The sequence below is a fragment of the Podarcis liolepis genome (assembly GCF_965112155.1).
Source record: "Podarcis liolepis genome assembly, chromosome: 4".
Taxonomy (NCBI): domain Eukaryota; kingdom Metazoa; phylum Chordata; class Lepidosauria; order Squamata; family Lacertidae; genus Podarcis; species Podarcis liolepis.
In genome coordinates, this window is record NC_139558.1 from 80885375 (window position 1) to 80898083 (window position 12709).

General features: G+C 44.3%; 1 protein-coding gene across 7 annotated transcripts in view; it reads left to right on the forward strand.

Moving 5' to 3' along the window:
• Window positions 1-12526, forward strand: part of FLT1 (fms related receptor tyrosine kinase 1) — a 138959-nt gene extending 126433 nt beyond the window's left edge. For all 7 annotated transcript variants that reach the window (XM_083498858.1, XM_083498859.1, XM_083498857.1 and 4 more), the window contains 6 exons: window positions 2349-2448; window positions 5626-5731; window positions 5897-6039; window positions 6630-6705; window positions 9936-10027; window positions 10813-12526. In XM_083498858.1, coding sequence (XP_083354984.1) covers window positions 2349-2448; window positions 5626-5731; window positions 5897-6039; window positions 6630-6705; window positions 9936-10027; window positions 10813-11014 — 719 coding nt within the window. In that variant the 3' untranslated portion in view covers window positions 11015-12526. The remainder of the gene's footprint in view (window positions 1-2348; window positions 2449-5625; window positions 5732-5896; window positions 6040-6629; window positions 6706-9935; window positions 10028-10812) is intronic.
• The last annotated feature ends 183 nt before the right edge of the window (window positions 12527-12709 follow it).

Consider the following 12709-nt stretch of genomic DNA (forward strand, 5'->3'; position numbering starts at 1 on the left):
TCATTGTTTGGATGGGGAGCTTTTATCCATTTCTGCAGTCACCCAATAAACCAGTAGCTGAACTGGGCTCCACACGACCCCCAAAACAATGACAGAAGGCAGAGTCCCCCAGAAGTCCCCCAAACGAAGGAGCAAAGCAGAGACAAAGGCACAGGGCAGACTCACATAAACAAATCCCAAAATCCTTTGCAGAATCCCAAAATCTTCCACTCCCCCCCCCCAGGGTAGGTGGGCTTACCTGGTGAGGTGCCACCCATCTTGCTACAGCTGGGGGTGGGGCAAGGGTTGGTAAAGGGCTTTTCGGCCCAGGCTCATCGTTGTTTTCTTAACAGCTTCACTGCTCTTGGTCTTTGTTAGGTAAGTGTTCCTTACCTAACTTTGGGGCTGGGATGCAACCTGCTGGGCATCCTGAGGATGCCGGGGCCTGGCTCTGGGCAGTTGTAAAGGCCTCAGAAAGCTCTCGCGGCTGGAAGCCGATCACGGAGCCTCTGTAGGCCCCGCGGATGTTGGGGCCTGGCTCTGGGCATTCGCGGAGGCCTCCAAGTGCTCCCGCTGCTGGAGCCCAGTTGCAGAGCCTCCGCAGGCCCCGCGGATGTCTGGGCTTGGCTCCAGGCAGCGGCGAGGCCTCTGAGAACTCGGAACACTCACTTCCAGGTTAAAAACGTTCATAACCCGAAAAAAACATAACCCGAGGGCTCAGAACCAGAGGTACCACTGTAGAAAGCAAGAGCTCAAGACCTCAGAATATTTTCTTTACCTGAATGGCAGCAACTAGCAGGCAGTAAAGGGGCCCATCAAAAATTGTCCTACCTTCTCTCCCAGTCCCTACTTTTCTATACTGTGCAATCTAAAATCACCTGCTACATCCTTAACCCCATTTTACAGAACCCAGAAAGGCAGAAACGCAGTGGCTAGGAGGCCTTGGAATGGCAATGATGCAGTAAGCCCTTGTTATCCGTGTGGCTTCTGAGAGGCAGCTTGCCTCCTCCCCTGCCACACTGCAGGCTGCACGGAAGATTCTAAGGCTGGCTATGATGCAGTGCTGGGGTATTGACTGGAAAAGGGGAGAAAAAAACCACTTTGTTCAATGCGTGGGTGGGCAGGAGGAGGTCTTTGTGCTTTTCAGGATCTAGTGACTTCCCTGTTGTTCACATCAGAACTGTGGTACTGGATTAGTCTGTTAATCAGTATTTATTATGCTACACAAAATATGGCAATTATTTATAAATAGCAAATAAACTATGAACCATGTGTCTCTACAATGACGGGAACAGAGTATGACACATGAAAGGAGAGGTTTAAAAATTGTTGTCCGATAATCTATCTATCTGGGTAATATTTCTTTAGATAGACCTTATCCATTCCTGCACTTTTCTCTGCGGGCCATAATAGCAATAAAGTCTGTGAGAGCTTTCCCAGTCTGCATCTGTACTGGAATTATTTTTTCAAAACGTTCTAAGATGTTCTTATTGTTTTATCACTTGTTGTTTGCCACCCAGGGCTCCTTTGGGAGGAAGGGTGAGATACAAATTTAATAATAAACAAACAAGCAACTTTCAGCAGCACAACCACAATCAGCTCTTGGATTTTACAGTGCCAGGCCATTGCCATTCACAGCTGCTTCCTCCTCATACTAATCCATGGGGCTCACAGGCAAACAAACACTGAAATTATCATCTTTGGGTGAGCATGCCATCTAGGATGGAAATGCTGAGCAAGACAATAATAATAATAATAATAATCTTTTTTAAAAATGCAGGATACAAAATCTGTCCTGCAAAGGAAGCAGCAATTTCATTCATCAAAGAAGAATGGTAGAAGAGACAGACACAACAGCAGAGGAAATTGGTCCATGCATGCAGTTCCTTAGACAAACAGTCTTTTGGTTGTTTAGTACTTGTTGCTGGGATTGCTCTTGCCTCATAGTTAACTCTTACTACCCTGAGAAAGGATGAACAATTGAAAAGCTAAGCTAAAAGAAAAGAATATAGAAAATAGTATGCCCCTACATTACATCAGAACTCATTGCCCATCACCCAAACAGAACAGAAGAGGGGTGGGAAGCAAACTAGATCTCAGGCTTACTTTAGAGCAGGAAGGTGGCTGGCCTGTGGCCTCTTGATGTTGATGGGCTACCAGGTCCCATGCTGACTGGGGCTGATGCGAGTTGAAATTCAAAACTTCTGGAAGGCCGGACAGGTTAGCAACTCAATTTAGAAAACGCTCAGTCTCTAACAGGATGCAAATGTTGTAAAGGTTCACACGTCAGAAGTGTTTGTGGTTTCCTTTGCTATTCTCTCCGTTCCAATTTCAGAGTGTTTTGTTTTTTTTTAATTCTTCTCTTTTAGGTGCATCTCCTTATCCAGGTGTTCAGATAGATGAAGACTTTTTCAACAAGTTAAAAGAAGGCATAAGAATGAAAGCCCCAGATTTTGCAACCCCAGAGATGTACGAGTGCTTTGGACAGTATCATTTTTGGCATGCATTACTTTGGGACAAACCAAAAAGTGTGCACATGTAACAAAATGCCACCAACCTTCATTAGGATAAAAGTGCTTTGGGAATTTAGAACAATATAATAGGATTTGGGGAAGAGGTGCATAAACCTTCCCAGCCTGTTGCTTCTATGCTTGATATCACCCTTTCCCCCGTTGCTTTTCATGACATAGGGTTTCAAATGTCTTCATACCCTCACAAATACTCATTTGGGGTGGCTAATCTGTGGCCATCCAGATGTTGAATTCCACCTCCATCATCCCCAGCCAGCATGGCCAATGGTCAGGGATGATGGGAGTTGTAGTCCAACAATATCTAGAGAGCCACTGCTTAACCACCCCTGCTGTAGGCAGATAGTTAACCTAATTTTAAGGGGGAGAAACTGGAACAGAGAAATTATAGGTGGTGAAAAGGTTAAGCACCACATTCTCTACTCTTAAGTCACCCCTTCCTGAATCATTTTTTTCTGCTTTCCTTAAAAACATAATTTGGCTTTGGCTTTAGTTAGGCCTTCAGCTAGCTTTTTCCTTAAAGGAACTTATCCTTAAGATCTGCTCTCTGGGTTTTGGGATTTAAGGCAGGGGTGCCTAAACTGTGGTCTTCCATATGTTTTGGACTTCAGCTCCCCTAAGCTCCAGACAGGATGGAGGGCCACACACACACAATTTAGGATGTATACTAGTTCCTATGCACGTCTCACAATCAGAATGATTTTGTGTAATTCCTATGGAGACACATTCACGGAGAACATAATATCAGAAAGGGACATCAAAACGATTTTGGGGTGGTGATCCTGTAAAGTAGTGGGGCTGGGAAATTGGATTCAGCCGAGGGCCAGGTCCAGAAGTGGCCAGCCCCACTACTTTGACAGGTGAGGCCACACAGCCTCCCATTCACCTGATTGTGGCTTCAATCTGCAGTTGCATTCCCAATTCTTCCTTTGCAACTGGATTGAATTCAAGCCATGGCTGCAAAGGATGGTTTGTTCCTTTGCATCATCAGCTTGAATTCAAGCAGTGGCTTTAAAGGAAGAATTGGGAGTGCACTCAGAATGTACTGCCCCTTCTTCTTTTGCAGGCAAAATTCTGTGCTTTTTTCATTTCTCTGTTCAGAGCAAAAGAAAAAAGTGACAAATTCGAGAAGTGCCACATTTTGCCTTCCCCTGCAGCAGCTGCCTCTTGAACTTTCCCATGCTTGATGTCATATATGATGTCAGGCTAAGAAAGATGGGTGTGGTGCCCCAAAAACGACTTGCTGGGCTGATCTTGAAGCCCATGGACTAGAGGTTCCCAACCGCTGATGAAACCAGACTCCTGTATGCAGGATATTCCCAGAAAAATCCAAATGGATGGCAATGCAATATGATGGCACCAAGAGAGGCTCTTCAGCCTGTTAGGATCAGTGGTATTAGGAATCCCAGTGAATAAAGGCTCCAGATTAAATCCAGGTGCATTTGCAGGAGCCCTTGGAAGAACCACAACTCTAATAATCCTCCTTGCCTGCCATACTGTTAGAGGATGGGGGAAAGACCTACCATGTTTTCCTACTGTTGCTGCCGTCTACTGGTAGGACAGGAGAATACATGTGTGTGGTAGGAAAAATGGGAGCGACCTTTGGGTATGGGGAATGCAGCAGGGACAGGTGAGGCAAATGACAGAAACATACCTGTGTGAAGTTGGGTGGAGCTGGGGTGTCTTCTCCTGCTGGGGTTTTCATCTATGTAGGAGAAGACGTTTGGGGCTTGTAAAACTCACCTCTTCTTTTGCAAGGGATTTTTACAGGCCTCCCAAGTTAGGTTTCTAGTCTGAGCTTGAAGAACTTCCCCAGCATCTCAAATGCGTAGCACATGCATGACTGCTACCTCCTAAAGTATGGGCCCTCCCTCCCTCTTATTTCTTTTTCTGCATATTTGTACACACACCCCGGGTCAGATGTAACTTCATAAATGTCATAACTGCAACAACAATAGCCTCATCTCTGAAATCAAAAGTTGCGCGAAGGTTAAAATTCCTGTCTGAAGCCAACTTAACCCTCCTTTGTTACACATACAAATCCCTAAGCCCTGCATCTGAGAATCTACCAGACATTGCCCACACACTATTAATCCTATCTTAAGTGGGATGGGGAGGTTGGCAAATAAAAGCAAGGATTCTCAAGAGATACCACATGAGATGTGTGACATCCCGTTCCCCCTTTGATGCTCCACGGTCACTCTGTTCAGCCACCACATTTACTAATAGTCCTATGGTGGCAAAACTACAGAATGAAACTTTCTGGTTTGGCTATTGTGAAGCCTGTGTGCTTTTTGGGGTGGGTGTGTGGATAACAACTGAGAGAGGAATCAGTGAAGAGCAGCAGAGGTTATCAGAGATTGGGGGCAGAGATTTGTGATGCAGGCTCCCGAGGGCTCCTGATGTTTGGCTTATGCCAGAGAAGGTCGATGCATCAGCTTGATAACCTTTCAAACACATGAAAGGCTGATGTGAGCAATGGCGTAACTGGCGCTTGGAGGGCAAGAGATAATGGGCTTACACTGCAGTAGAGAAGCTTTAAGATTTCAATGCAACAGAGATTTTTCTAGCCCTGAGATTAGTCTGGCAAGCGAGCAACCAAGCTATGGAGCCTTGTGAGGAGTTTAAGTATTTGTTCATCGTTCACATGTGGAAAGAGGAAGAATGAAAAAGCAGGAGTTTCATCATAACTGTACTGACTTCTTCCTCACTTTCCTCAGAACCTAAATCCTATGAAAAATAATTAAAACTGCAACAGTTAACTCTGTAGCTTAACTCTGTAGAAATGCCTGAAATACTACAAGAGGTTTGATGTGTGTTATCTACTGCACGGCACTGATGGTTCTTCAAGGCACACAAATGCTCTGAACTCTGGGGGTATCGGTAGCACTTTCACCATTTCTGTATTTTGTTTGGAGCACATAAAATCAGAGAGAGTTTAAGTTAGAAAGTAGGAGAGAAAAGAGAGAGGGGGAGGTGGACGTGTATAGAAAATGATTTAAAAATGGATCCCATGTTGCAAGTTTGTGTTAAGGGTGGCTCCCAGATCTGAAGTCTGCTGTTCAAGTGTGAGTCATAGAAGTAGTGCTCATGATACACTGTCTTTTGCTTTTGGCAGATATCAGATCATGCTGGATTGCTGGCAAGGGGATCCAAAGGAAAGGCCAAGATTCTCAGAGCTGGTGGAGAGATTGGGAGATCTACTTCAAGCAAACGTAAAGCAGGCAAGCAGCAAAATGCAGTGTACACCATGTTTATGGAGTTTCAGGGAGGTCATGGTTGTTTGACAGTGGAATGGACTCCCTAGGGAGCTTGTGGACTCCAATGCTTGGCATTGTTTTCACACTATTCCTATCTGTTTGATAATTTTTATACTTCTGTTTATGTAGGATGGCAAAGACTATATCCCTCTGAATACTATATTATCAGTGGATCCTGAATTTGACCATTCCTCTCCAACTTCCCCTCATCCTCATGAGAGAGGAAATCATTCAGTACCAGCCTTGAACTACACAAGCATCGAAAACACTGGGTATGATGGAATACCAAGATATTTTACCTATATAGCAAAGTAATGACTAGCAGCATGGATTTCGTGCATGCCCTCTAAAGTTTCCCCAGCCATCCAGAACAGATTTAGGGGATGTGAGGGGAAAGACGGGGCAAAGTCCTGTTGCACAACTGGGTCTCATTCTGCTCATGCAACAACTTAGTTAAATCCCGCCCGTAAAGTTAGAGTGTGTTTCTCACACTTGTTCAGATGTTCACAGGTAGGAAGAATATAAAACAGAGCAGCTCAATGTACATACAGTGGTACCTCGGGTTACATACGCTTCAGGTTACATATGCTTCAGGTTACATATGCTTCAGGTTACAGACTCCACTAACCCAGAAATAGTGCTTCAGGTTAAAAACTTTGCTTCAGGATGAGAACAGAAATCGTGTTCCAGCGGCGCGGCAGCAGCAGGAGGCCCCATTAGCTAAAGTGGTGCTTCAGGTTAAGAACAGTTTCAGGTTAAGTATGGACCTCCGGAACGAATTAAGTACTTAACCCGAGGTACTGCTGTATAGGGTATGTTTTGAGATCATCTAACAAGCTTTTTCTTCTGCTTGCTTTTCAAGGAGATATGTTAATGCCTTCAGAATGAAAGTCAAGACCTTTGAGGAACTTTCACCCAAAAACAAACTTGGATGTGATGTAAGTCACGATCTACCTACTAAAATGTGTGGTGTGTGCCATTTTAGATTCAGCCTTGTGTTGCTGAGCTAAAGAGGAATACAACAGATCCTTTGTGGTCATCTTCCTCCAGGATGGGCTGATGTTGTGGGAAGAGTGACTCATTTTGCTGTGCAAGTTAGTATTGTCCTGCTGATGTACACAGCGAGAGTAACATGTTTAAAAGTAGCATTGATTATTTTTTTTTCAGACTGTTAATTAGCCAAATGATAAATAATGTGCTGGGTGTGATATACCTGTGTGGAGAGAGTGTTTGTATGTTGCAGGGACCTCTAGGAGGGATGCAATGCACACTCCCCACCATGGCTGGCCTTTTCTCCATTCATCACAGTAGAGTGTGACAGTGGAACTAGTCTAATTACTCATTCATTTCTATCCAATCCTTTCACCTGAACCTCAGGGCAGTTGATGGGCAAGCTCCCCAAATCACAAACTGACTTGGGGAAAAGTTGGGAATATATCACTTTAAAAAAATTTACTTAGCTATTCTGACTTTTTGAAATCACTCACTCACTCACCTACCTCCCCAAACCTCTTTCAATAGGAGCAGCAGATTAGAGGAGGTAGGACTATGGAGCTTGCAGTAGCCCTTGGAAAAACTATAACTCCCAGGAGCTATGGTGGCCTACTGCTGTATTAGCAGTGAACAAATTTTTTAATTGTAGCTGGCATACTACCCCATCTGCTCCCATCACAACATGGAATGAGCGCCTCCTGATGTCATTTTTATTGTGCATACACAGTGATTTTTGTTCATGGTGGTGTTAAATAAATGAATGTTTATTATTACGGCCAAACAGCCAACATACTAAAACCATAATTTCTGCATAGTTCTTTACAAAAGCGATATACACAATCAGTGCTCTCTGTGCCTGCAAAAGGTTTAGGTTTGGACATACCGCTTCATTCCCAACCAGTGCCATTTCTCATAGCTTCCTGCTGAAATCCTGTAACTTTTTGTCCCATGTAAGTTCTGGGTTGTTTCCCCACCCTATTGCCCAATTTAGTTGTGCAAGAGTGCCCCCTCCAGATGGCAATAATGCAACAACGTGGCAAAAGCAGCACATAATAACCAATGCAGTGGAGGGGGCAGTGTAGTGTAAATCCACCACTAATGTGCTATTATTGTGTCAATGGCAGGACCCTTCCAAACTGGTGCTTTTTGGCAGGTATATTCTGCAACACCAAAAGGGAAATGTACACACACACCCAGACCGTTTGTGGGATGAAAAACTTTATCAGTGACTGGGGAAAATTTGTAGATTGTTTGAAATGTCATTGTACACACATAAGTTCATTGTTGTTGTTTAGTTGTTTAGTCGTGTCCGACTCTTCGTGACCCCATGGACCAGAGAACGCCAGGCACTCCTATCTTCCACTGCCTCCCGCAGTTTGGTCAAACTCGTATAAATTCATTAGGATTAACAGTTAAAAGGAAATTTGAAGGAGCAATTAATAATTAGAACGACGAAGAAAATGCAGTGTTATGAATTAAAATAATAAACCACAAAAGGGGTGAGGGGAAACAGAATATTTTTGTGTATTGTAGTATTGGAATTCTATGGATGTAAAATATTTTTTACATCATTTATTTTTTAAAAATAAACGTTTGTGGGATGAAAAGTTACAGCATTTCAGCAAGAAGCTACGAGCCCAACACATTGCAGAATACACCTGCAAAAAACACCATTGACTTGAAGGGGCTCCAAGTCTAATTTATGGAAGGAAGAGGGCTGATGAATGAGAAGAAGTGAGGTGGTTGGATAGGTAAACTAGGAATTTTAATCTGAGCCAGAGAAGAATTGGGAGTATGTAAAACTTGCTTCTGTGAGCCAGGTCTCCTTTTTGTGTCGCTGAAGCTTGTAACTGAGTCTACGCTCAGAGAACTCCAAGAATATCTCTGATATGTAAAGATATGCTAAACCATAACACCAAAAAGTGCAGTCCTACTTAGTCTCAGTGGACGAAGAGTGTCAACTAAGTAGTAGTTATCAATTTGATAATTTATCACTTTTTTGGGAACAGAAATACTTTTTTTACCACTGCTCATACACCACTTTTCTTGCAGCTAACATAAGGCTTATTCACATATGTCAGGGGTTCAGAGACAGAGGCACAGGTGAGGGAGGAGACGGAGAGCGACGAGGAAGAATCCCAGGACAGTGAGGAAGAGGATGACAATGACTTGAGATCTTCCATGAGTCTCTCAAGTGAATCGGAGGATTCTCAGGAGGGGGCGCCCCTAGTCAGGACAAGGGGGGTCACAGGGGGGACCTGCCAGGAGCAGGGAAGCAGCAGGGAGACCCCGAGCGGGAGTGGGAGATCGGGACCGGCTTCCCAGCAGGAACGAAGGAAAGAGAGGGGAGTTCCCAGTGTGACACACGGAGCGGAGCAGGAAAGAGACAAGGGAAGGAGATCGGGGGAGGACGTCCTGCCGGAAGAGGCGGAGAGTAGTACAGGGAGTAGTGTAAGTGTCAAAAGGAAGGTCAGGGGTAGCGAACGCGCGCCAAGTTCAAATGTGGAGGCGCGCGGAAATGGAGAAAGCCCGGAGGAGCCTAGCCCCAAAGCACAAAGGAGGGGGGAACAGGCGTCTGGGGAATCCGCTTCAGGAGAGAGCAGGAGGGAAGGAACCCAGGGGGGCAGAAAGACCCTGCGGAAAAGGAAAGACAGGAAGAGGTGGTCTAGCACAAGCCTCTTAAGTTGGTGCAGAGGCGGGACCGATTCAGAGGGGACTTCAAATGTCTGACGTTAGAGACGCAGGGCTGCGCGCCTCGGTTGTGGAACCAATAATGAACTGCAATAAACATCCTTGTATATAAGAAGAGCTTGGCGTTGGTCTTTTGTGAGCTGAGACCTGAGGCAGCCCCTGACAACATATTATCCCAAATACAAGCTGTCTCTAAACATATACGAGTATTTGTGGGTGTACCCTTGTTGATTTGTACAGCTAAGCTGTTGTGTACAGACTTTATGGTCATTGAATGTTACATGTGAATATTGGTGTACAAACTCTTTGCATACAGAGGTACACATTTTGCGCCGTTGCTGAACACCCTACATGGTTGCACTTTTACCAAAAAGTCAGTCTACGGCCATGTAGATGATGGGTTATTCAGAGTCAATGTGTAACTGGAGTAAACTTGAACACACAAGGAACAAAGTTGCATTACCGAAGGTGTGTTCTTTTTCAGGATTACCAGGCCGACAGTGGGATGGTGCTGTCTTCAGAAGAACGGAAGCGTTTTACATGGACAGGCAGCAAACAAAAGCAAACTTTCTTTGGGTATGTGATTTCAACGACTATTCAGGATGCAACGAGACAAAAAGTGGAGACATTTGCTAGGAATCTAATTGAATCTGTCACTTAACCCTATTCCTGTTAGCTATTTTCCTGAGAACGACTACTCTCCATTCATCTGCTGTTTGCCCTATGGGTATCAGGTATCATATGGGTATATCTTGTTCTATGGGGTGGCTTTTATGGGCAGGTGGAAGATTGCAAAAGGGGGGAAATTTACACCTCTCCTCCCACAGCACTGCAGTCATAGTTCAATTTGGTCCCTGCCTTGTGTTTAAGTTAGCAATATACAAAAATGACATTATAGAGCTGGGGGTGGATTTTGTTCTTAGTGCTCAAAGCTGCGCTGCAGCAGACACAGCAAGGAGGGTGCATGCTTCCCCCTTCCTTTTTCATGACTCAGCGTAATATAATCAGGATACTAAAATGGCAACATGACAATGGAGGGATGCAAGAGCGTCGTTTTTGTTCCTGCCCTCCGCCATGTTGTGTTAGCCGCCTTCCTCTGCCTAGCTCCTGCATAGGGAATAAGGGCTTGCCCATGAAAAGGCTGTATTAACAGAAATTATTCTAAGCAGTGAATGGACAATAAGGAATTTGGTCAGACTTGCTTAAAAGGAAAAAAAGAAAAGACTGCGTCTTGTTTGGGGCATGAGAAATCCTAAATGCAGTTCCCAAACAAGTTCATGCTCTATAGCATTGGTGAGGATAGTGGAAACATACTAATGATACATAATTTTAATCTAACACACGTCTGCTTTTGCTTGTAGCCTCCTCTCTGGCAGCCGAAGCAAGGAGTCTGTCCTTTGTGACACCGCCAAGCCAAAGGTTTACAGTTCCAGCTGCGGCCACATCAGCGATGTGACTCTGCCATTTACCCGCGGCAGCACAGGCTGGGAAGGGAAACAGATGCAGGGCTTCTCTCCTCCCAGCTATAACTCGGTGGTTCGCTATTCCACTCCTCCAGTGTAGCAAGGACGGACTTTGAACTACTCAAAGCAGCTGCTCCTCCACTGAGCTGCATCTCTTCACTATCACCATTAAAATATTGAACGCCCCTTCCTGCTACTCAATGACCCAACTGCACCCCTGTAGAGTACAGGCTATTTCTGGGCTGTAGCACTAGCTTCCACCCAACAGCAAGAACACAAGAACCCAGTAACTATTCAAATGTGAGGGGGACAGCAGGAAGGGAACCCTGTGCACTGTATTTCTCTCACTTCCTAAATACAGATCCCTACACTGGTCTCAGGCAATGCTATGGGATGATGATGAAACAGACCAGCCTAGAAGCTGCTTCTGGTCTACTTAGTTATATGCTTAAGGGAGATTGCACTTTTATTTTACCCACAGAGTTTTGTAGATACATACCCATTTTGCTGTCGTGCTGCTGTGGAATTGTTTCAGCTTTTGAAGGAGTGTGTTCGGTAGAAACAGTTCAAGCAGATGTAATGGTGACCCAATGAATGCATCAGGGGCAAGGGTAGCTCTGCAATACCTTATTAAACATTTCAAAACCATACAGAGGGTGTTGGGGCCTCAGCTCCCTGCATAGCTCTTTACCTTGTAGCTTGCTGAAGCAACATGTACACTGCACAAAGTAAATATGCACAATAAACACAGGTAGGATTCAGGTTTTCTCGAGGCAATACTGGGGACTCCCTGGCGCAGCATCTTAGTATTTTCCATGAAAGAACACACAGTTCTCTATGTATCTATTATACTATAGCCTGCTTTTATACTCCCAGCTGCAAGTGACAGCAGAGGCACATCAGGCCAACCTGCTGTAGCTAATCAGCAATAAAACCTGCATCCAGCTGCAGCTTTGCACTTTCTGAAATACCTGTTGAATCTTGTGCTGCTGCTATTGCAACTATTGAATTTATTTAGTGCTAAGAGTGTGCTGCTAGGTTCATTTTGCCAAGGGGCAGGTAGTTACGCTAGTGAACCATTGCCTTGGTTGACCAGTAAGCTACCACGATGGCTGTTCAGTAAAAGCAGCTGATGTCTGTCCTGCTGTTCCAAGTTGGTTATGCCTAAACTTCATTCATTGGTTTCAGTGACAATTTGTCACAATTAACCTGAGCTGGATCAAGGCCAATAGAGTGAAGAGTGTTTGGGTGCTGGAGAATTTTAGAACACTCAGTTTCTAAAGCCGTAAGTCTGTAACCTTTGTGCTCTTTCATCAGATGGAACATCAGCCAACTATTCAGCCATGACTCTATTATTAAAGCCAATGGATCTATAAAGAGCTGAGGAGTGAAACTCCTGGGTTTATTTTCATGTAGGGCATTAGTAGTTGTAAAAACAAATATTTTTTATATTCAAATCTAATGCTTTTAACGAACCTTTTTTTAAAAAACTGGAATTTAAAAAGCATTCTTTAACTGGATGTAAATATCTCCTACTTGTGCCTTAACTTTTACTGTCTGTTTTTACATATGCTTCCTAAAGTTTCACAATAAAATTTATTTCCGAGCTCCATCTGAGAGATTGTTGGTTTGCTAGTGTTCATAATAATTCCATAATGTTGCAGAAGTGTCTCACTGAATTGGTCGGTTTTCGCTTGAAGCTGCAATTTCAAGTAGCCAAAGTATTTGTCAAGGCCTGTCAGAAGATCGACCTTGTTTCAAGGGGATGAATTCAAGCTAAGTGACTGGTAGTGTG